Source organism: Moschus berezovskii, chromosome 9 (assembly GCF_049115385.1).
Source record: "Moschus berezovskii isolate FMDL1 chromosome 9, NW_MosBer_1.0, whole genome shotgun sequence".
NCBI lineage: Eukaryota > Metazoa > Chordata > Mammalia > Artiodactyla > Moschidae > Moschus > Moschus berezovskii.
Window position 1 is genome coordinate 52002221 of NC_142468.1, and position 24160 is coordinate 52026380.

The window sequence follows — 24160 nt, forward strand, 5'->3', positions numbered from 1 at the left end:
CAGGTCAGAACCCACCGAAGGCTCCACAGAAGCCCACAGAAGAGATATGGAAATAATTGACCATGGGTGAAGAGAGAGAAGAGGAAAGAGTACCAAAAAAATTCCAAAACATGTGGCTTTGGTGACTGAGAATGACTGAGGGTACCTCACTCACCAGTCAATCTTTTGCAGCAATTCTGCATTTCAAATGTCTTTTTTCCTTTTCCAATGAAGTGCTTCCTCCCACACCTGCATGCACAGATCCTAACAGCTACAGTATTTAAACCCTCCTCTTTTCTAGTCTTGCTTTACTACCAAAAGCACTAAAATCTTGCCAGCTATGAAGTGACCTCACTTTGGAGAGTAGTCACAAGTACACAGAACACCTTGAAGTTCTTGCCATTTTCCCATTTCTCCTCTTTCCACAAATTTTGATCTCATGTTTGGAATGAAATAACAGCTATTTATAATTTCGGTCATAGATGTGTTTTCTCTCCCATTTTTATTGCCAGGCAGTGAGTTAGGGGTTAAGCCTATGAGTCCCTTTGCCTGAATGTATTCACCTTGAATTGGGATTTTGCTTTTGAGTTTGTACTAAAGGCAATAATATCCTTCACCTATTATTGTCCTTTGTTGTTTAAATAGTGCCTTCATTAAGGTTGCCCCATCTGAACCTTTGCTGAACAATCTTATGAAACAAGAGAAGCAGGTGTTATTTTTTAATAGATGAGCAAGCTGAGACTGAGAAGTACCATGTTCCATTTACACAGACACCAAGTGTCATAACTGGAAATAACACCTAGGATCTGGTTATTTAATTACCTCCAATATACTAGACGCTGTTACAAAGTCAAAGAAGTTCATCACATGATCCTGAGTCTTATAAAATTGGGAAAACCAGGCATTAATATGTGAATAGTTGAATTACATCCTGTGGTTAAGTGACCCACTAGATGGCAATAGAAGCAATGAACAGAAGGTATGTAATTAATTACCATGTCATAAATGATGGCATAATATGATATGATGTACAACAAGGGAGGATTGCCTACAAAATAGAAAATATTTGCAAACAATATACCTGATAGGGGGTTAATATCCCAAAGAGGCAAAGAACTCATACAACTTAACATCAAAAAACAAATGTGCATTAAGGTTTGACAGAAAACAACAAAATTCTGTAAAGCAATTATCCTTCTATAAAAAATAAACAAAAATTTTAAAATATGTATAGGACTTGAAGAGACATTTTTCTAAAGAAGCCATGGTCAGCAGACACATGAAAAGATATTCAACATCACTAATCATCAGGGAAATGAAAATCAAAACCACAGTGAGGTGTCACCTCACACCTGTGAGAATGGCTATCATCAAAAAGACAGCAAATAACAAGTGTTGGCAAGGATGTGGATAAAAGGGAACCTTCGTGCACTATTCATGGGAATGTAAATTGGTACAGCCACTATAGAAAACAGGATGGGGGTTTCCCAAAAAATTAAAAATAGAACTACCACATGATCCAGCAATTCCATTCCTGGGTATTTATCCAAAGAAAATAAACACTAATTTGAAAATTTATATGCAGTTCATTGCAGTACTAATTACAATAGCCAAAATATAGGAGCAGCCTAAGAGTGCACCAATAGATTAATGAATAAAGAAGATATGGTATGTCTATGCAATGGAATACTACACCACCATAAGAAAAGAATGAAATCATGCAATTTGTGGCAATATGGATGGACCTCAAGGGTATTCTGCTAGGTAAAATAAGTCAAACAGAGAATATAAAATCAAAACAAAACAAACATAACAAATAGAAACAGACTCAAAGATATAGAGAACAAACAAGTGGTTGCCAAAGGGGAGGGCAGTGGAGGGATAAGTGAAATAGGTGAGGGAAATTAAAGAGGTACAAAATTCACATTATAAAATGAATGAGTCACAGGAATGAAAAGTACAGCATGGGGAACATAGTCAGTAATATTATAATAAATTTGTATAGTGACAGATGGCAGTCAGACTTGCAGAGATCATTGTTATGTATGAAAATAATGAATCATAGTGCTGTATACCTGGAACTGACATTGTAGGTCAGTTGTTGTTGTTGACAGTGTTGTAGGTCATTTATACTTAAATAAATAAATATTTTTTAAATTACTGGGGAGAAACAAGCCAAAGTTTTATAATGTCTGTTCATAGATAAAGGCATTGTGATTGTTTTTTTCTTTATATTTTTATATATTCCTTATATTCTCTCTAAGAGAAAATTTAGAGAATTAGAGAATTCTCTAAGAGAATCTGTACAGGATTTTAGTCTTAAATAAAAAACATTTTTAAAGGCTCCAAAAAAATAAGGGAGGACTGTGCCCATTCGTGGGCTCTGTGTTTTAAGAGAGGTGCTAACAACCTTGAGCTTATCCAGGCGAGACTCATTGGCATCTGAGGAGCCCTAAGGATCCAAGATGAAGGGACAAACATTCAGCAGAAAAAAATTCAGGGAGGACTTTTCGCTCCCTCCACTTAGTGGAAGGCCAGGTGTGTAAAAGATGCTTCTTCTCTGAGGTCCCAAGACTAAGCCAGGAGCTAATGAACAGAAGTTATAGGATAAAAGACAACAACTTCATGTAAGGAAGGGCTCCCCAACCACTGGAACACCAAAAATATATAGAACAAGCTGCCTGATGTGGTAATAAGCTCCCTGTCGCTAAAGGCAACCAACATGGGCCAGGTCAATGGTTATTTAGGATGTTGTAGTTTGTGTGCTATCGGATTCAGAAGCAACACAGTCATGGCTGAGAAGTTGCATAATGCAGGGTTTAAGAAGGCAGGCTCTGGAGGCTGGACTGTGCTCACCCCCTGGAACCCAGCTAAGCCACACAGAGGCTGTGTGTAGGTGTGTTGGCCACCATCCCAGGTGAGGCATCAGTTGCCTGCCGACATCAACCTCTAGGCATGTGACTAGGTGAGCCTTCAGATAATTCCAGTCCTTCAAGTTTTGAATCATCACATTTGATACCAACTGGAGCAGAGATAAGGTGCTCTACCAAACTTTGCCCAAATGACAAACTCACAAGCAAAATAAATGTTGCCATTTTAAACCACTAAGTTTGGGAATAGTTACATATCACTGAATAACTGGAAGGCAATGTTTATGTGATGTTCTGAATTGCCATTGATCTTCAAGGCCATTTAACAGGTGCTGAGTCAAGTAAAAGGAGGTATTGTCTTCAGAAAAGGAATTGGGTGCCTTGGGCTAATGATAGAAGAAAAGGTTTGGTGAAACAATTGGGAGAATATGAAAGAGGATTTTGGGCAGCACAGTGAAGACTAGATCCCTGACTTTGTAATACCCTCCCTCCCCTACATGGTTTTGTGATTTCCTAAGTCTTCTGGAGAAAGTAGGTGCTGGATCCTGGCATGAAGGTAAAAGAGACATTGGATGGCAGGCACAGGAGTGGTGGTAGACTTGGGAAACACACCACCCAAGGAAACAGAACAGACTAGCATACTATCGCCTGTTGGTATGCAAAGGAATCTAAGAGATTGTTTTCTAGATAAGGAAATCAGGATAGGGCACTTGGAAAACAATGAAGTACAAATTGTTCAGTAGGGACAGTACAGATGAATTACAGAGAGAAAAGATAGGTTTAGTGAGAAGACCATGAAAGAGTGATGAATCCAAAGAAGATTTCTTGATAGAGAAGACCAAAAAAATTGAGACAGCATGGCTCTTTCTGGGTCTAAGAAGGGGAGCAATAAGGCAGTTCTTAATGGTCAGAGCATGGAATCATGTTGGAAATTCTATCAGCAATACTATAAATGACAGTTCTCTCATTTTTTTAAAGAAGAAAATTACAGTGGGCACACAGAAGAAGGAAACAAGGGTGAGTGACCAATTCCCTAGTGATCAGAGTATGATAACGTCAGGATATCCAAGGTCTACTTCCCTGTGAATGCAGGAGACAGGAAGCAGGCAAGAAAAGATACTAGCAGGCAATTACTTTTCTGCATCATTAATTTTCAGGCTATCATAAGAGTATTTAAAAATTAGAAAGAAATGATGTCACCATGGGCTGAAATCTTCTGAATAGCAATTTCCGACTGGGCAAACTGAAGTCCTTACCTTGTTTATTTCTCCTGCTCATCTCCTGCAGTGCACAGCATCAGTTCAGTTTTGTTCAGCTGCTCAGTCGTGTCTGACTCTCTGTGACCCCATGGACTGCACCACACCAGGCTTCCCTGTCCATCACCAACTCCTGGAGCTTGCTCAGACTCACGTCCATTGAGTTCGTGATGCCATCAGTTATCCTCCCTAGAAAAGAACAAAAAAGCAATTTCAGCATCTAGGGTGGAAGAGGACAGTATTAATCACAATGAAGTTTGACAGAACAGAAGCCTCCCCAGGTCCACTTAGACCTTTTAAAGCTTTTACGCCCCCTGCAGAATATCACAAGTCCATGAATATCACACCATAAAAGAGGGAAGAAGCTTATTTGGAAAGTAGTAATAGCTCAGGACTGGCCCGTGTCTGAATGTGTCTTTCCTTACCCCTGGTTGTCTAAATCAGGTCTTCTAAGCTGTCAGGAATGTTTTGTTTTGTTTTTTTCTCTTTTTCAGAAGAGGCTGCCAAAATGACAGTTAGCTTGGAAGTTGTACTTGGGGCATTTAATTGGTCTTAAAAAGAAAGACAGCAGTGTAGTTTTAATTCTGACATTTATTGTAACAGAAAAGGATTCTAGAAAAAATAATGTCAAGTCTAGGTGAAGTTGGTAGGCTGTGAGACAGACTCAGGAGAATTTTTCATTTCATAAAAAGGGAAAGGGAACCATGTTCCTGCTGCAACTTAACTTGGCTCTCAGTATAGGGTCTGGAGCCAAATCTGTGATTAACATCAAAGACAGCCCCATGCCTGTGATGTGCAGTCCTGGTGCATCCCTCCAGATGTCAGGTCCTCCCTCTCCCTCCTGTCTAGCAGTTAGAGTTAAGTCGATATATCTTAGAATCAGGGACTGGAGGGGGTGTTAAAAGATCATCTAGGTAATTTCTCTGCCGTCAGGGAGGAGTAAAACAAAACCATGCTACATGTGTTAAACATCCCTTGTTTGTAAATCATATTTCTTTAAAGGACTTCACAAATGAGCCCCAAGGGAGCTATTTAGAATTAATTCATCACTATCAAGAAATGGTTGCTGTGCATCCTCTCTTATTTCAGGTTCAGATTTCCCTTCTCATCTTTTTGTGAAGAGACACCGCAGTTGGTTATTATCATCCGGATAAGAAGCCTTCCTATTCTTCGTCTCTTGTTCCTTGAATACATTTGTTTCTGAAAACTTTCTTCACAGACCCTCAAACCATATCCATTACTGATGCCGAGTCCTCCCTCCAGTTGGTGCTCTTCTTTAGTTAAGAAACCCAAACTGGGATCTGTATTCCAGAAAAAGTTTGGCTACTTGACATCTAGGAGCAATGATCTAATGATCCTCCGGCCCCAGACATTCCTTCAGGACCACACTGGGTCTTTAAACCACAGCATGAGGATGGCCGATGGTCATGTGTTGTCCTGTTGTTTTCCTACCGAACTTTATGCAACTGTTTCATCTTTCCCAATAACCCTCCCTCACCAAATGTTCCTTTCTTCCCCCACCTTCTACCCTCCCTTCCTCTCGCCCTTTCTTTTTGAAGTATAATTGACATACAACATTATGTTAATAGTTTCAGTTTTATAACATAATGATTAGATATTTATGTATAATTAAATGATTACCAAATTACCCAATTTATAGATTCATTACAAATTTTAACACTGTGAAGGACTAACAAAACTCATCCATAATCCAGATGCAGCCTCAGGACCAGCATTTTGCTACCTGTGCACAGTTGGAAGATTATAAGCTGATTTATACGAGGCCTGTGGCAGCCTGGTTTGTGAATGTGCTTGAAAAATGCTTCTTGTTACTGTGACTTCCCATCGTCTTTGATGGTGGCCATCTTCACTCACTTGCTGAGTTTCCTCTCATTCTAGGTCCTTGGATGTGGTTCTGTTGCCCAAGCTGTTCTCAGTCGAGGACACTTTGGAGGAATCGTCACTATCAATACTGGATTTTCAATGGCAGTTGTGATGGCCATTTATGTGAGTGCAGGTGTCTCTGGTAAGTACCAGAAACAATGACAACTGCTACTAACTCAGCCATCCCCGTGTACTATCACTGTTGTGGGTGCTTCACATACCTTAACTGTTTTAGATCTCAGCAGTCCTGCAAGACTATGTCTTTGATTCTATTTTTATAAACTATCAGTTTTAAATGACCAGTAAATAAATGCTAAGTGACTTGCTGCTTTGGCAACCTGTAGCAAGAGACAGAGATGAGGGTTGGAACTCAGAACTGACTGATTCCGATATCCAGCCACTGAATCGTATTCTTCGCCCTTTTACAAGCTCCATCTCACGCTTGAAAACCACTTCCCAGATATTCTGTGAGTGGCCCCATGAAGATCACTCCAACAGAGGCAATTCCCTAGACCTTTAATCAGAGAAATTACAGAGAGCCCTGGGCCATTTGCAAAGTAGCTGGTGCTTTCATGGAGGTGCAGGGCTAGTCAGGAGGTCTTGGTCCAGCCCTGCCCTGAGTGGTAGACTAATTAAAAGCGATTCTCGAGGTTCTGAGAAACAAAATGAAATGATACTTAATGCAGCCTGGGACCTTAGGAAGGAACTGTGAAAATGATCCACTTCTCAATGGGTTGCAGAATCTTTAGTAGCCTTGTCTTGGGGACTCAGAACGCTAAGGTAAGACTGTTGGTAATAAGGGAAGATGGGAACCCCAGTGTGCTGGGCACCGTACGGGGTGCTGTATACAATTTATCTCCTCTCTCTTCTACAGCAGCACTCTGAGGCACGTATTACTGTCCATTCTACAGAGCAAACTGGAGACCTGAAGATTTTTGCTTTTGCTTTGGGTTTGTGCTCAGTCAGGTCTTTGCGACTCCATGGACTATATATAGCCCACCAGGCTCCTCTGTCCATGGAATTCCCCAGGCAAGAATACTGGAATGGGTTGCCATTTCCTTCTCCAGGTGATCTTCTTGACCCAGGGATCGAACCTGTGTCTCTTGTGTGTCCTGCAATGGCAGGCGGATTCTTTACCACTGTGTCATCTGGGAAGCCCCCAAGGGGTTACATTAATTGCCAGACATTCCACAGCTGGTAAAAAGGCAAATCAAAGATTTGGCCCAGGTCCATGAGACAGCAAAGCGCAGGTCCCCATTACTAAACAACACTTCCAATGATCTATCATGGGAAAGGCAGTTTAGACAGGGCTGTACAGGTCTAGAACAGGGCAAGACAGTCCAGGGGAGGATCCTGCAGGTGAGTTGGCTGGACTGGTGACAAACACTGCCATTGTAGCACCGAAGAATGACTGCCCAGACCCCCTCAGAGCCTCCAGGGACTAGGTGCTCGGAACAGTCATTTGCTGGCTGGCAGCCTTTCCATATCATAGGGACACTCAGATCCTGAGGCAGTCCAAGTTACAGATTCCCATCTATGTGGTTTGTTAGGTAGGAGCAGTGTTTCTGTTCAAACTCTTGCTGAGCCTTTGCTGTGATCCCAGCACTCTACTGCCTACCCAAGATGCAAAAATAACCAGGGGGCCACCCTGAATGGGCCAAGGCTTGATGACAGTGCAGGCCTTGACACCAGAGACAGAATACCTTCTTGGCTTCAAACAAGCATGCAGAATGCTCCATTGCCTCCCCCGCCACCCTCCCAACTACATTCAGACAAGTGTGGTTTCCACAAACCATGCAATATAAATGTAGGCATATTTTCAGCTACTTTTTTAAGGTGGAGATGTGGTTTTGCAGTATTTCACCTACATAACTCCCTGAATTGAATATAATCAAATATTTACTTAGGATAAATTGGTCCCAGACCTTACCAGTGCAGCTAACACTTCACCACCACCACTTTTAATGTCTGTTTGCATACACTGATATATTTGGAGTTATCATGGGAGGAAAAGGGGCAGAGACCAGCAGGAAGGAGAAGAGGGAGTGAAAGATGGTGTGAGATCTTCCCATCTGGCCTTTAGCCTGGGGTTGGTTAAACCCCTGCGCTCAGAGGAGTAAGGGGACTGTTTTCACGAAGCACTGTTTCTGAGCAAGGCTTGGGAGCTGTCCAAATTGTTTCAGAGAGACTGTGAGATCCCCAAATGCAAGGAGAACAGTTTATGAGCCTGGCTAATAGAAGGCAGCTATTGCTGTTGCTTAGTCGCTAGGTCATGTCCAACTCTTTGCAGCTCGATGGACTATAGCCTGCCAGACTCCTCTGTCCTTGGAATTCTCCAGGCAAGAATATGGAGTGGGTTGCCATTTCCTTCTCCAGGGGATCTTCCTGACCCAGGGATTGAACCCACGTCTTCTGCATTGGCAGGCAGATTCTTTGCCACTGAGCCACCTGGAATGGCAGTGTTGAGCTGGGGAAAGGGAACTTATTTCCCATCTCTGTTTGGAACTAAGCACTATTCAGGCTCCCAGGGAATTGGGGGAAATAGGCACAAATAACACCCTGGCCCAATGATGACATCAGTGCAGACTCAGTATTGGCTTTAACAGCCCAGGAATAGGAGAGGAAGATGGGGGGTGGAGGGAGGGGAGGTGATTCTCTCATAGTGGCTGCAACTAACATCCTGGTTTGTGGACACTTGTGAGGCCCTCTTTGGAATTCCAAAAATAACCAATGTATATTAGGCATAAACATAAATGGGACCCTACTTTGTGGTCCAGACTGGGAAGGTCAGCTGACCTCTGGTTTTAGAACATAAAGTGTTACTTCTCTGCACAGGAGTCACCTACCCTGCTCCCTTGTGAGCTTGCCAGGAGTCTGGCAATCCAGTCTGGCCAATCAGAACTCGCAATGCCTTGATTATGCACCACCCCACACTCAACGTTTGCTCTGCTGACTTGTACCTAGACTAGGGCAGCTGTTTCTGATGCAGCATTTTATAGGCAATAAAAATCTCCAGAAAAAAGCAAGATTGCTTAATGAGAGCTAAAATAGTAGGATTATCTCCATCATAGAGTTGTCTGTGGGTGGCAGGGAGAAGGGGACTCGTCTAGGACAGAACCCTGAACCAGATCACCTTGCTCACGTAAGACTTTCATCTCAGGCCTCCTCCTGGGCTTCAGCTCCACCCACCCGGGTCTTTATGTGAATAATCTGATCATCACAAGCACTTCGACAGGGCCAAGATATGAGCGTGGCCCTCTCCAACTCTAACACTCCTGTTTCTTCTGCAATGCTGCTCTGTTTTGTCTTTCAGGTGAGGGTGAGCCGAGTGAGCAAGCATCTCTGCAAAGAGAAACTCTCCTCATTGCTTTGCAAAGCGCCCTCCCATACACACCCTCTCTGACCCTCAAACAGCTTTCCCTCTGTAGGTCTTTGTAGCCTGAGCTATCTCAATAAAGACCTCTGGCTATTTGAATCTCCACCTTTCATATCTTGAACACCTACTAAGTGCCTTTTGGTATGTGAAGGTCAAGGTGAATAATAGTTCTGGCCTCAGAGTGCTTTTGAGAGACTAAAAGCATAAATCTTTTATGCTTTAAACCTACAGCAAGTTTTATTTTGGAAGAGGAGCTTGCTAAATAATAACTCTGCCATTGGTGGACTCATCTGAGGGGAGATATTTTTGACTGGAGGTGATTTCTTATGTCCCCGGGTCCTTTCACACTGGGTCCCTCCAGGCTGGCTGGGTGGCGGTGACCCTCCAACTAGCCTCTGGAAGAAGAGAAACAGGGCTGCCTCCAGGAACTTTTCCCCTGCCCTATGTAGTCCCCTCTTCTAAGCCCTGTTTCCAGCTTCCTAGTAAGCTGTACTCTTGCCAGTATCCAGAATTACGACTCTCTTAGATTTAAAAGCAAAACAAAACAGGTGATGCATGTGTAAGTCTTCAGGAAGTCACCTGTGCTTTGATGTATTGACATTTTCTTGTTCATATGAGCCTCTGAGGGGCAGAGTCAGGTGAAGACAGGGCCCTCATAGTTTAGCCAGCAGTCAGAATCCCTCCCCACTGCAGGCCCACCTTGGCTTAGAGATTCAGGAGAAGCACAACTTTCTTCCTGGAGGCAATGAGAGGAGGGAGGCTTCCAAAAACAAGCTTATCAATAGGTTCTGTGTGGAGTCAAATGGCAAAGTGTCATCTTCATTATCATCATCATCATCATCATCACTGCTTTGTTTACAGCTATTTCCATAACCCGGAGGTCCACATTTCAGTATGGCTACACTGACAGTCACTCTAATTCCCCCAACACACACACTAAATGTCTTCTGTACTCTTCACATGTGTGTCCTTCATCCCTAGGAATCAAGCCCATATATTCAAAGATGACTTTTGAAATTTTTTCACCTGCCTTCTAAGGCAGAGAAAACCTTTATAAACTTGGTAAAGAAAACCTAGAAAAGTCAAAACATAGAACATAGGCCCTAGAGTTCAAAGAAGCTTGGATTTGAATCCGAGACCTACCACTTATTAGCCATGTGACCATAAACTGTTACTTGACTTCTCAGTTTCCCCACCAGTTAACTAGGGTAGGACCCATCTCACTGGTTTCTTAGGAGGATCAAGTGCGTGTAATTACCCATATGACAGCATCTGGCAAGTGTTCAATATGTGTGGTTGTTGCTGCTACAGCAAAGTCAGCTGGGGATAGCAGGAGCCTACCCCCAGAACAAGCCCTCTGCCTGAACTTGCAAATGGATAAGAATCAAAGAGGATGATTTCTTGAGTCAGAGTTTAGGTTGGAGTGAAGGAAATGTTATTCCATTTCTATGCAGAGAAACTACAGAGAATCCATTCAGATGTTGTGACCACCCAAAATAAACTGAGTCCCTTACCTCAGTGAGAGGCACAGCCCACCAAGGGAGGGCCATTAAAGACATGTCTCTTTTTCAGTCCTAATATTATTTCTATATCCTCTGGACATGGACTTAGGAATTCCTGCTGCTGCTGCTAAGTCACTTCAGTCATGTCCGACTCTGTGTGACCCCATAGACGGAAGCCCACCAGGCTCCCCTGTCCCTGGGATTCTCCAGGCAAGAACACTGGAGTGGGTTGCCATCCTTCTCCAATGTGTGAAAGTGAAAAGTGAAAGTGAAGTCGCTCAGTCGTGTCCGACTCTTAGCGACCCCACGTACTGCAGCCTACCAGGCTCCTCCATCCATGGGATTTTCTAGGCAAGAGTAGTGGAGTGGCTTGCTATTGCCTTCTCTGTAGGAATTCCTAGATATAGAAATAAATCTGCTAAGTATATTGTATAAATATATTGATTTTAAAATATACTGAAGCTAACAGTTTACATCAATCTCTTTGGGGTTATTGATTTATAGATAGGCAAAGCCCAGTAGGGGCTTCCCTGGTGGCTCAGAGGTTAAAGCGTCTGCCTCCAATGTGGGAGACCCGGGTTCAATCCCTGGGCTGGGAAGATCCCGTGGAGAAGAAGGAAATGGTAACCCACTCCAGTATTCTTGCCTGGAGAATCCCATGGACGGAGAAGCCTGGTAGGCTACAGTCCACGGGGTCGCAAAGAGTCGGACACGACTGAGCAACTGAACGGAAAGGAAAGGAAGAGAAAGCCCAGTAGAACAAACTGTGGAAAATTCTTAAAGAGATGGGAATACCAGACCACTTGACCTGCCTCCTGAGAAGTCTGTATGCAGGTCAAGAAGCAACAGTTAGAACCAGACATGGAAAAGAAGACTGGTTCCAAATTGAGAAAGGAATATGTCAAGGCTGTATATTGTCACCCTGCTTATTTAACTTATATGCAGAGTACATCATGCGAAATGCCAAGCTGGATGAAGCACAAGCTGGAATTAAGATTGCCAGGAGAAATATCAATAACCTCAGACATGCAGATGACACACCACCCTTATGGCAGAAAGCAAAGAAGAACTAAAGAGCCTGTAGATGAAAGTGAAAGAGGAGAGTGAAAAAGTTGGCTTAAAACTCAACATTCAAAAAAAGAAGATCATGGCCCCTCCGGTCCCGTCCCTTTATGGCAAATAGATGGGGAAACAATGGAAACAATGACAGACTTCATTTTCTTGAGCTCCAAAATCACTACAGATAGTGACTGCAGCCATGAAATTAAGACGCTTGGGAGAAAAGCTATGACCAATCTAGACAGTATATTAAAAAGCAGAGACATTACTTTGACAACAAAGGTCCATCTAGTCAAAGCTATGATTTTCCCAGTAGTCATGTATGGATGTGAGAGTTGGACTATAAAGAAAGCTGAGCACCGAAGAATTGATGCTTTTGAGGTGTGGTGCTGGAGAAGACTCTTGAGAGTGACAACCAGGAGATCCAACCGGCTCATCCTGAAGGAAATCAGTCCTGAATATTCATTGGAAGGACTGATGCTGAAGCTGAAACTCCAATACTTTGGCCACCTGATGTGAAAAGCTGACTCACTGGAAAAGACCCTGATGCTGGGAAAGATTGACGGCGGGAGGAGAAGGGGACGACAGAGGATGAGATGGTTGGATGGCATCACTGACTCGATGGACATGAGTTTGAGCAAGCTCTGGGAGTTGCTGATGGACAGGGAGGCTTGGTGTGCTGCAGTCCATGGGGTTGCAAAGAGTCGGACACAACTGAGTGACTAAACTGAACTGAAAGCCCATTAGAGAGAGATGATAGATAGAATGATAGACATAGAAATAGACAAAGATGGAAAATAAGCCACTTGAGTACAAATTGCTTTATAAAATTGACTTTGAGAAAGCTAAACTTCCTGAAAAGTATCTAATGATGCCATGAGGATTAATAGTCCTCTCTTCCTCCCCACCCTCACACACACACCCCTCTGTGTCCTCACTTATGGATCCTTACCTAGAAGACCAAGTTCTGCCTGCAGTCCCTAGATAAGCTTTTCTTCACAATAGTTCTCCCTGGCCTGCCCTCTGACTTTCTTAATCACCTTGTCTTCTTTGCAGGTGGCCACATCAACCCAGCTGTTTCTTTTGCAATGTGTCTTTTTGGACGGATGAAATGGTTCAAATTCCCCTTTTATGTGGGGGCCCAGTTCTTGGGAGCCTTTGTAGGGGCTGCAACCCTCTTCGGCATTTACTATGGTGAGTAGGGCCCCTGAGTCCAGAGATTAGAGAGAGATGGGTGTAAGCTGAAATTCAGGACTACTTGGCAGGAAGAGGTGAGATAAGAAAGAACAGGACACAGTCGTCATACACTTGACAGGCAGTTCTAAATGTCCTGAATGAAAGTGAAAGTGTTGGGTGCTCAGTTGTGTCCAACTCTTTGAGACTCCATGGACCGTAGCCTACCAGGCTCCCCTGTCCATGGAATTCTCCAGGCAAGAATATTGGAGTGGGTTGCCATTCCTTTCTCCAGGGGATCTTCCCAGCCCAGGGATTGTACCTGGGTTTCCTGCATTACAGGTGGATTCTTTGCCATCTGAGCCACCAGGGAAGCCCTTCTAAGGGTCCTAAGTTCTAATTAACGGGGCCAACATTATTCTCAGGGCACATTCATGAAGCCTCTTAATGAAAATGATCACAACTTAAATGAAGGGGAGAACATAAAGGGATTCTATCTTTAGACCCAACCAGTACTACAGTGTAAACAATACCAAAGCAAGCAACAGACCACTGGCTTCTCCATAGCTTTCTCTGAATTGGCTGGGAGAAAAGCCATTGACTAGTGGCAAAGGGAATGATGAGTAAATATTTAGAGAAGGAATTTGGAGCAAACCTTTTGAGGGAAGGAACACAGCAGAGAAATGGGGTGGGTAGGGAACCCCATCTCCCTTTTGTCCAATAGCCAGGGCTTCCATTTGGCAGCAGTCCAAGGGGAATCAAAGTTCTGATGATGGAAAACCCAGACTTTAGTTCCATATGAACTAAGTAAGTAGCTGTGTGGCTTCAATAAGTCATCTGACCTTATTGGTCTCAGGTGCCTCCTCTGGAAAACGAGGGAATGAACTAGATGACTTCGGAACACTTTCAAACTAAAAAATCTTGGGGTTCCATAAAATCAACTGTTAAAGTAGTTCCTTCTATCTAACCCAAAGTAAATCTCAGTACCTTATAACTCTCAAGCTGGAACACTTAGGAAACTACAATTTATGAGCCAAGCCCAATAGAGGTACCTGTGGAAAGGCACCTCTTCCCGCAGACTATCCTAAGAATTAGAGATCAGACCAGAAACCTGGAGAGTCAGCTGCTGGGTCAGGAGAGGCCTGGGAGTCTGGGACAACCTAGCCCACACTGGCTGTGTCAGGGTCTGCTGGGTCTCTTGCTCTAAGGGCGCCTTCACTGTACTTGATGCCCTCAAATGCTGGACGGGGATTAGGGGTTACTGAGAACCCTCTGGGAAACATGGATTCTGCCTAGCTTCACTTTGGCTTTTAGTCAGTCTTGAAAATTCCAACAATTCCCCTCAGAGAAAACTGGTTCCCAAGACCCACTGAATAAGGACTGGCTCAAGTGTGGAGAGAACCATCCAGGGCTTTCCCTCTCTGACCCGTCACCCTGGGAGCTCTCTGGGCATCTCTCAAACTACCATACTATGAGACAAAGAGAGGCAAATGATATGGATCTGCCAAACTGAACCTGGCTATTTGTCTGCACTTGCTCAGCACAAGACCTGGCATAGGTCTCCCTCTCTTCTGCCCAGAGGACACTAACGTGCCAGAGCTCTGTCTTCCATAGATGCATTTATGTCTTTTGCTGGTGGAAAACTGCTCATCGTGGGAGAAAATGCAACAGCACACATTTTCGCAACATACCCAGCTCCGTATCTGTCTCTGGTGAATGCATTTGCAGAACAAGTAAGTGTACATGCAACAAAGACCCAACTTCAGTGAAAAGACATAATCTAATAAGGAGGGTGCCTAGGAACATTACAGGCCTATCAGAAAGGAAAGTCCGTGTTTCCAAAGTTGGAGGTCCCTAAGCATAACCCTAGCTTTGCTGACAAATTCTTGTGCTGGCCAAAGTTGAACCACTAAGAGATTCCTGCTTCCTCTTTAAAAAGTACACTTGTTTCACATCAGTTGAAGTTCAGAAAAAAAGTGGAGGAGTGGACATTTCAAGCCCTGTAGGGGCAAACGGGGTTTGCTTTGCGAAATTGTCTCATTTGTTCACATCATGTAAATGTAGAGATCTGGAGAAAAGACGTTTTGTTCTCAGTTCAAGACCTGTGAAGTGTGGTAGGCGAGCTGAGGGCCCTTGGTGTCTCCCCATATGTATAGGTTTATCTAGACTCTCCAGGCAACTAGAAGTGTCTCTCCTTTTTGACATTTAAACAAGGGGCATCCAAGCATTTGTCATGTAGCCAATAGCACGACTATTCTGGTCTTAAATCAGTTGCCTAAGTCTCATCCTGATTGTTCTGCTTAGGAACTCTATGCCCTTGGGCAAGTTTCTTAACCTCTTTCAATCCTCATTTCCTCTTCTGTAAATTGTGAATAAATAGGATTTATCTCACAGATTAGTGTGAGGTTCTAATGAGAAAAAGCAATGAAGTACCTGGCACATAATAAGTATCTGGTAAATGTGGCTGTCATTTAGTTGTTAAAGTAAAATAGTAATGCAATTTCCAAATAATAGTTTAGAAATATTAGAAAGCAGAGACTGGGGGAAACACCCATTTTACCACACCACTTCAAGATACCTGCTATCATTGTTTGTATAATCCCTTACAACTTGTCTTTTATGTTATTTTCAAGTATAAAATGTGATGCACATGTAATTTTTTACCTAATGTCACAAGTATTTTTCAATTTTACCACGTGTGTGCTTACTTGCTCAGTCGTGTCTGACTTTTGTGACCCCATAGACTGTCCACGGGGGTTCTCCAGGCAAGGATACTGGAGTGGGTTATCATTTCCTTCTCCAGGGGATCTTCATGACCCAGGAATCAAACCCGGGTCTCCTGCATTGCAGGCGGATTCTTTGCCAACTGAGCCAAGAGGGAAGCCTCCAATTTTTTTTTTAATGTTATCACATAGTTTTTGTTTTCTAATATTTTTTTCTGAAAACATACCTGTTCATTTTCATGTTAACCAGGAAAAATATTTCATGTTAACTGAGGTAAATATTTAATCATCACATTGTACACACAGATTTTATATTTATTGTTTTTAGTGGCTGTATAATAGACCATAGAATGGGCACTACCCAATTGCTTTTGCCCTGTTGATGTGGAATCCAGTTTTCCAGTACTATAAATAATGCTTAATTATGTATTTGCATATTCATTTTATGATTTTTCCATATTTTAGATGATTTCCAAGGTGTAGTTCTCAAATATCCAACTGGATGCAATTGAGTACACACGTTTATGGGCTTTTTAAAATACGTATTGCTAAATCATTGCTAAATTGCCTTTCAAAAGTATAAAATGTAATTAATTCAACCAGGAAAGCCTGAGAGAACTGATATCATTTCCCTAACATGTGGTATTGCTTGCATTTTTTTCATTACAAATCAGTTTTCCTCACTTATTTGCTTCCCAAATCTATTTTTCTTTTATGAACTGTCTTTTCATTTCCTTTGCCCATGTATCCATTGCTGTCTCACATCGTTTTTCTCACCAATTTGAATGAGCCCCTTCGTTCATTTCCCAGCCTGAAGCTTGCCCTCTATTTATCTGGTAGCAGTTAACAGGTCAGTGTGGTTGAGACACAGTCTCTAGAGTTAACCTCTCTGCATCCACACCTGATTGCCCCTGACTGTGTCACCTCGGTCAAGTAACTAGTCTGTAAGGGAGAGATGCTAGCACCCCTGTCTAGGACTGCTGATAAGAAGAAAAGGCTCTGACACAGTGCTCAGGCAGTGTATGCTGCTTACTACTAGGCTTGTTGTTAACAATAGTGGGTGCGTTTTGAGGTGGGCCAGTGGGAAGAACATAAGCTGAACCCCTCGCACATTTCTCCTTACCCAGGTTGTGGCCACCATGTTCCTCCTCATTGTCATCTTTGCTATTTTTGATTCGAGAAACTTGGGAGTCCCCAGAGGCCTAGAGCCTGTTGTCATTGGCTTCCTGATCGTTGCCATCGCCTCCTCTCTGGGAATGAACAGTGGCTCTGCCATGAACCCAGCTCGAGACCTGAGTCCCAGACTTTTCACTGCTTTGGCAGGTTGGGGGTTTGAGGTGTTCAGGTAAGTAACAAAACGATCGGGGAAGAGGGAGGAAGATTCATGCTGCGCCTCAATGGGGAGGGCTGGGCTTCGACCTGGAGATCCAAGAGAGTGCCGATGGGAGGGTGAGGGTAAGAGCACTCTCATCATAAGTGTGGAACGTACCACTGGTGATTTATGATGTGGGGTGTGTGTGTAAGACAGAGAGAGAGGAGGGGGAGGGAGACGAAGAGGCAGACAGCGAGGAGTCACGGACGCTATGCTAATCGCCACCACTGGCAGCATTGGAGCCGCTGCAGAGGAAGCGCTGTGAGAGCAGGGACCTTAACCGTGTTCCCACTGCTTTGTCTGCAGTGACTGAAATAGGGTCTAGCACCTAGAAATCCTCAATGAAAGCTATTGAATGAAAACGGATAAATGCTCTATGCCACATATGTCCTAGGAGATGGAGGATACAAAAAGAACCAAGCACCATTCCCCGTGTTCCCTGTCTTTTCTGCTTCTTTCTTTGGTTGTGTCGGGCCTTAGTTGTGGCACACCAGATTTTCACCACGTCGTGCAGAATCTTCTGTTGCAGCGCACAGACTCTCCAGTTGTGGTACGCAGGCTTAGTTGCTCCATGGCATTTGGGATCTTAGTTCCCTGACCAGTGATTCAACACATGTCCCCTGCATCACCAGGCAGATTTTTAACCACTGGACCACTGGGAAAGTCCCCAACATACCCTATATTTAAGGAACAGACAATACAATGAATTTTCTAGAGCAGTGGTTCTCAGCCAGTGGCAATTTTGCCCCCAAGGATGTTTGGCAATGCATGGTGACACTTTGGGTTGTCACAGCTGGGCATGGTGGGGGCAGAACTTGTCACTAGTATCTAGTGGGTAGAGTCCAACGGGGGATACTGCTAAGCATCTTACAGTACCCAGGACAGATCCCCACAAACAAAAATGCTAAAAGCGCCACAGTTGAGGAGCTCTGTTCCACAATGACCATACTAGAACATGAAAAGGTAGAACAAAATGTTCACAGCTAGGATGGATCTTTTGTATTCTTCCAATGGACCATTGAGAACATGTGAAAGGTCTCCTTGTTTCCAAAGCCCAGAATTAACCCATGAGTTTCCTTTAATTTCAATTTCCTGAGGTTCACTCCAGGAGACCACTGTCCTCACCTCACCACCAAGACACCTCTGTGAGCTTCACACAGACCCCTAAAACAAAGACGCGCCAGAGTGATCTGGCCTCGCTTTGAGCCTTGCTTGGTGATTCACCCAAAGCTCTAAGAGTGACGGTGGTTCTAAAACAGGTCTTGCCTGTTCTCTTTGCTTTGTTGAGTATATGGCAGCAGCCCACATCTGTGATGCTGAAAGCACCTAATGCCAAACTGAGCACCGCATCCCTTATTAGGATCAGGATTTTCCCTCATGCATGCGTTCATTCACCCATGCCACCTCCTAATCCCTTATTCAAGGCCCAGCGCTAAAGATGCCCTTCACTGCTGTGTTTACGTTCTGTTTCAGAGGGTGAGCATAGGCTCTTACACAGGTTGAAGCTGTCAAATGACTAACCCCAGGAGTTGAGAGAAGATTTGCAGCTCAAAATTTAGGAACTATGGGGCATTTTATAGTATTTGGACATGTTCAATCAGGGACAGAGAGGCTATTTCAAGCAGAGAGGCATCTGTATCTAAAGACAGTATATTAAAATGACACATGACCTGGTCTAGTTGGAAGGCTGTATGAAGAGACTTGGAAGGGCAATTGTTTCAGATCATAGAGGACTAGATTTCTAGAACAAGACTCTGGGACTTTTGTTGCTCTCTTTTCTATAGATTATAGGGAGCAGCAAAGGATTTAGGGCAAAAGTTTGATGTGTTTAGAACTTCAATTTACCAAAAATTAATCTGACATCATTATATAAAATAAATTTAAAAGGGCAGATACCAGTTATGAAATAGCTAGGCTGGCTGATAATCCTCTACCAAAAGTTCAAAAGAAAACCTTTGAGAGGTAACAGGACTCCAAAGGGTCCCTAGAGTTCCATCCTTTCAGGGTTTTCCACCCAAAACAAGCATCTCAGGAGGTTTTCTAGTTTGAATCCACATCCAGGATCTCAGATGAAACCTAGACTGCCTTATTCTCAGACCCTCATTTGCCCCTGTATGGCAAGAAGTGAGGATGACAGGGGAGTAAGTTCCTAAGGGTCTGACAAGGGCAAGACATACCCTAGCTGACTCTTGCTTTCCCTTAAGTATGAGGATGTAAAAGGGCTTCTCTGATGGCTCTGACGGTAAAGAATCTGCCTGCAATGAGGGAGACCAGGGTTCCATCCCTGGGTCAGGAAGATCCTCTAGAGAAAGGAATGGCTACCCACTCCAGTATTCTTGAGCTTCCCTGGTGGCTTAGATGGTAAAGAATCTCCTGTATTGCAGAATTCTCCTGCAATACAGGAGACCTGGGTTTGATCCCTGGGTCAGAAGGATACCCTGGAGAAGGAAATGGGAACACACTCCAGTATTCTTGCCTGGAGAATCCCATGGACAGAAGAGCCTAGTGGGCTACAGTCCATGGGGTTGCAAAGAGTCAGACATGACTGAGCAACTAACACACACACACACACACACACAATAGGATGTAAGCAAGTAGTCTTCACTAATTCACATTAAAGTGTTAATAGCTTAATAGATGAAGGATCTCAGGGCTGTTGTTAATTTTTAAAAGAACTTATAGAAAGAAATGAACCCTTGATGACAGTACCCTATCCAACTGACACAGTTTTATGGTATCCCCCCAAATCATAGCACACCAATCACCTTGTTTACCTGTAAGGCCAGGCAGGAAGCCACATCAAATCTCCTCCATTTAAGCCTTGTGACCTTAGCACAAAGTATGCAGTTCAAGAGGATCCAGACAGTCAAAGGAGGACATGAATGCTGGCAGGTATCTTGGCCCCTAATCTGTTAAACATGACAGTGAGAGATTCACCACAAATCAGTGCTGGAAAAAAAGGAAGTGATGGACCAAATAAGGTGGTTAAACTCACTTCATGTGCTGAAGAGGGTCCCCAGCGGCTCAGTGGTAAAGAATCCCCCTGCCAAGCAGGAGATGTGAGTTCAATCCCTGGGTCAGGAAGATCCCCTGGAAAAGGTAATTGCAACCCACTCCAGTATTCTTGCCTGGGAAATCCCATGGACAGAGGAGGCTGGTGGGCTACAGCCCAGGGGGGTCGCAGAGTTGGACACGACTGATTAAACAGCAGCAGCATATGCTGAAGAGAAGGTGCCTCTCACAGAAAATTCTTTTCATAGAAAATTTGGAGGCATGGGATAAGGTTCTGTGAGAAGAGTGGAGTGCAACGTCCTCTTTCCTACACAGTAAGAGTGCCATCTGGTGGCCACTGTGCTCAATCTTAGTGCTCTTTCCAGAGCCTGCATTTATGATCTAAGACTCAGGATCTGAGAGGGTGCTTGCATGAAAGGACCACGGTATAGATGGAAGTATGAAGCTCAGAGACGGGGAGACGTGCTCAAAGACCTTCTGTAGTCCTGAGAGCCCAGGTGGCTCAGGTAAAGAACCTGTCTGCCAATGCAGGAGACATGGGAGACTTGGTTTCGATGCTTAGGTTAGGAAGATCCTCTGGAGGAGGAAATGGCAGCCCACTCCATTGGAGTAGAGAATCCCATGGACAGAGGAGCCTGGCGGCTACAGTCTGTAAAGTCATAAAGAGTCGGACACAACTGAGCGCGCACACACACACACACACACACAGAGCAATGTGCCAAGTGCTCTAAACCCAGGACACTCCTGAGATTAGAACTAGGTCTTGTGGATTCTAGAATAGGCCCCCTTTATTATTTTTTGAATAATTTTATTAAAAGTATTATATTAAATAATGTAATATTTCCTTTATTATTATTTCTAATAAAAGTTCAATACAAATAGTTCCATGGAAATATGTATAGTTATTAAAAATAAAATTGTAAATAGCAGCCATGAATATGTCCCCCAAATAAAACACTGTGAAATTTCTCTGCAGAGTTGTGTTCCTTTTGTTTCCTTTGCCTCCTCTGCATTACCCTGAACTTTTGTTCATAATTATCCTTCTTTTAAAAAGTTTTATCTCAAATGCACATATCCTTAAACAACTACACAACTGTACTGTATAGTTTTACTTGCTTCAGAGCACTCATGGTCCTTTCTACTGAATTATCTAAATGGATTTTCTGTCCCCAGAAGAGATGGTGACAATTCACAGAGACACCTGATTTCTCACCGAACTAGACCTCCAATATAATGTATCAACACTGACAGCTTCTGGAGGGGAGAGGGAATCCTTATCAGAAAATACATTTGAGTAAGCTGTGACCTCAAAATATAAGTATGGAATTAAATTATATTTAGTATTTAATCCGTATATCTACCTTTAAGTTTTTAATTCATTCACCGACAAATGTTTCCTGATTGTTTATCTTGTGATTGCCCTCATCCACCAATCATGTCCAGGAATCTCTCCACATCTCCCTTCTGTTCACGATCCCCAGGACTCGCCACTTCAGTATGAGGGAAAGGCAACTCCTGAATAATTGACCTGAACTTGCCCTGGATGCCCTCAACTGTTGCCATGGGTTCAGGGACTGTGTTTTCTGAAAGGGAAATAAATGGGACATTTCTCTCACAGGTACTAATAGAACAATGGAATTTGTCAACTGAAATCAGTATCCTACAAAATAGTTCAGTTCAGTTCAGTGGCTCAGTCGTGTCCAACTCTCCGCGACCCCATGAATCACAGCACGCCAGGCCTCCCTGTCCATCACCAACTCCCGGAGCTCACTCAAACTCATGTCCACAGAGTCGGTGATGCCATCCAGCCATCTCATTCTCTGTCGTCCCCTTCTCCTCCCGCCCCCAACCTTTCCCAGCATCAGAGTCTTTTCCAGTGAGTCAACTCGTCGCATGAGGTAGCCAAAGTATTGCAGTTTCAGCTTTAGCATCAGTCTTTCCAATGAACACCCAGGATTGATCTCCTTTAGAATGGACTGGTTGGATCTCCTTGCAGTATAAGGAACTCTCAAGAGTCTTCTCCAACACCACAGTTCAAAAGCATCGATTCTTCAGCGATCAGCTTTCTTCACAGTACCTTTAAGCAATTAACACAGACATTTTTCTGGCATCCCCTCAATCATAGGATGCAAATGACCTTGATTACCAGTAAGGCCAGGCAGGGAACCTGCTCCTCCCTTTAAGCCTGGCACAGCACATCCAACTCAAGAGGGTCCAGCCAGTGAGAGGATACTGGTTACCAAGCTACAATGAGTGCCACTCTACTTAGCTCTTGCCGATTTTAAAAGAGCCATGAGTAGGAGAACAACTAACTGCTTAGTGAGTAACTAGCAGTGATACTGGAAGGAAGGCCAAGCGATGTATCACTAATTTCTTTGTTTGCTTCCAGAGCTGGGAATAACTTCTGGTGGATTCCTGTAGTGGGCCCTTTGGTTGGTGCTGCTGTTGGAGGCCTCATCTATTTTCTTCTCATTGAGATCCACCACCCAGATCCGAACCCAGACTTGGAGGCAGAACAACCGGAGGACAAACCAGAGAAATATGAACTGAATGCAATCATGTAATAGCGTGCTCAGGTCTGGGTTTACAGTTGGCTACCTACTGGGCTTTACCTTTCACAAAGCATCTTCACACGCATTATCTAATTGAATCCTCCTAGTGAACATCTGGGGTAAATATCAAGCTGCTCATCTTTCAAATAAGAAAACAAAACCTTAGGGAAGTTGAGTTGCCTAAGGTCCCATGGAAAGTTGAACATCATTGAATGCATCCTATACATATCAGATTAATAACTTCACAAAAAGTTTGACCAGCTCCTCCTGGCTCACCAGAAGCGGGATTGGCAGCTGCCAGAATTTGTACACAGCCTGGGCAACATTCTTCTGGATCCTAAGTTATAAAGACTGCCATTATTTGATTTTAATCCCAGAAACACTGCAAAGGGAAGAGGTAGCCCATATTTTTCATCTGCTGACGAACATTATCAGAGGTGACTAAGGGTGACCCTTCCTAGGCCACCAGGCCACCCTTAGTCTTGCTAAGTCTTGATCTTCCTGACCATCCCACCATTGTACATTCCAGGAATTTCCTCTTGGTCAGGCTCCTTCCTGTCACTTTAGTTAAGAGTCAGTGAATTAGGGAACTCTGCTCAACGTTATGAGGCAGTCTGGATGAGAGGGGAGCTTGGGGGAGAATGGATACATGTGTATGTATGGCTGAGTCCCTTTTCTGACCACCTGAAATGAAACTATCACTGCACTGTCAATCGACCATACTCCAATATAAAATTAAAAGTGTAAAAAAAGACTGTCTGTGAATTACAAGCAAGAGAAATCATTCTACATCAAGTGATGCACTTTAGTCAAACTGTTACAAAGCTCAGAATTCCCAGACTATCCAGTTTCTCAACTGTTTTGTAATGATAACAGAACAACAAAAAGCACATGTGAAATGTCTCCAGGGGCCTTTAATAGACAGTAATAGACTGACATATGGAATTTCTTCTTTCTCTGAAACTACTGGCATTTCCTATTTGAAATAAGTTTGGAGTGACATGTTTGTTTGGAGTTTTTATGAGGAATAAGATTGCTAAGTACACTTAGTTCAGAGGTTGTCTGTCCTATCTACAAATTAAGATCTCTGGGGAACTTCTAAAAAAAAAAACTTGGTAAACATCTTGGTGATTCTAAATGGGTGTAGCCAGTGCTGAGAACATTGACTTGGTTAAAGTACATGGGTTTCCTTGAGAAATGTGTCTAGTGGTGACCAATTAATTCCTGGTAGGATTCTCAGACTTGGGGTCCTCAAAGCTTAGAGGGAAGTGGCTCTCAGAAGGGGACAGTTTACTCCTTCCCCCTCTCACCTATCAACCCTGCAAGGGGACATTTGGCCATGTCTGGGGAGTTTTGGTTGTCACAGCTGGGGTAGGAGTGTTATTGGCATCTAGTGGGTAGA

The 24160-nt window shown here is 43.5% G+C and overlaps 1 protein-coding gene across 1 annotated transcript in view; it reads left to right on the forward strand.

The window, feature by feature from the left end:
- Positions 1-23859, forward strand: part of AQP9 (aquaporin 9) — a 50736-nt gene extending 26877 nt beyond the window's left edge. The window contains exons 2-6 of the mRNA XM_055436062.2: positions 6005-6131; positions 12983-13120; positions 14714-14832; positions 16950-17167; positions 22596-23859. Coding sequence (XP_055292037.1) covers positions 6005-6131; positions 12983-13120; positions 14714-14832; positions 16950-17167; positions 22596-22770 — 777 coding nt within the window. The 3' untranslated portion in view covers positions 22771-23859. The remainder of the gene's footprint in view (positions 1-6004; positions 6132-12982; positions 13121-14713; positions 14833-16949; positions 17168-22595) is intronic.
- The last annotated feature ends 301 nt before the right edge of the window (positions 23860-24160 follow it).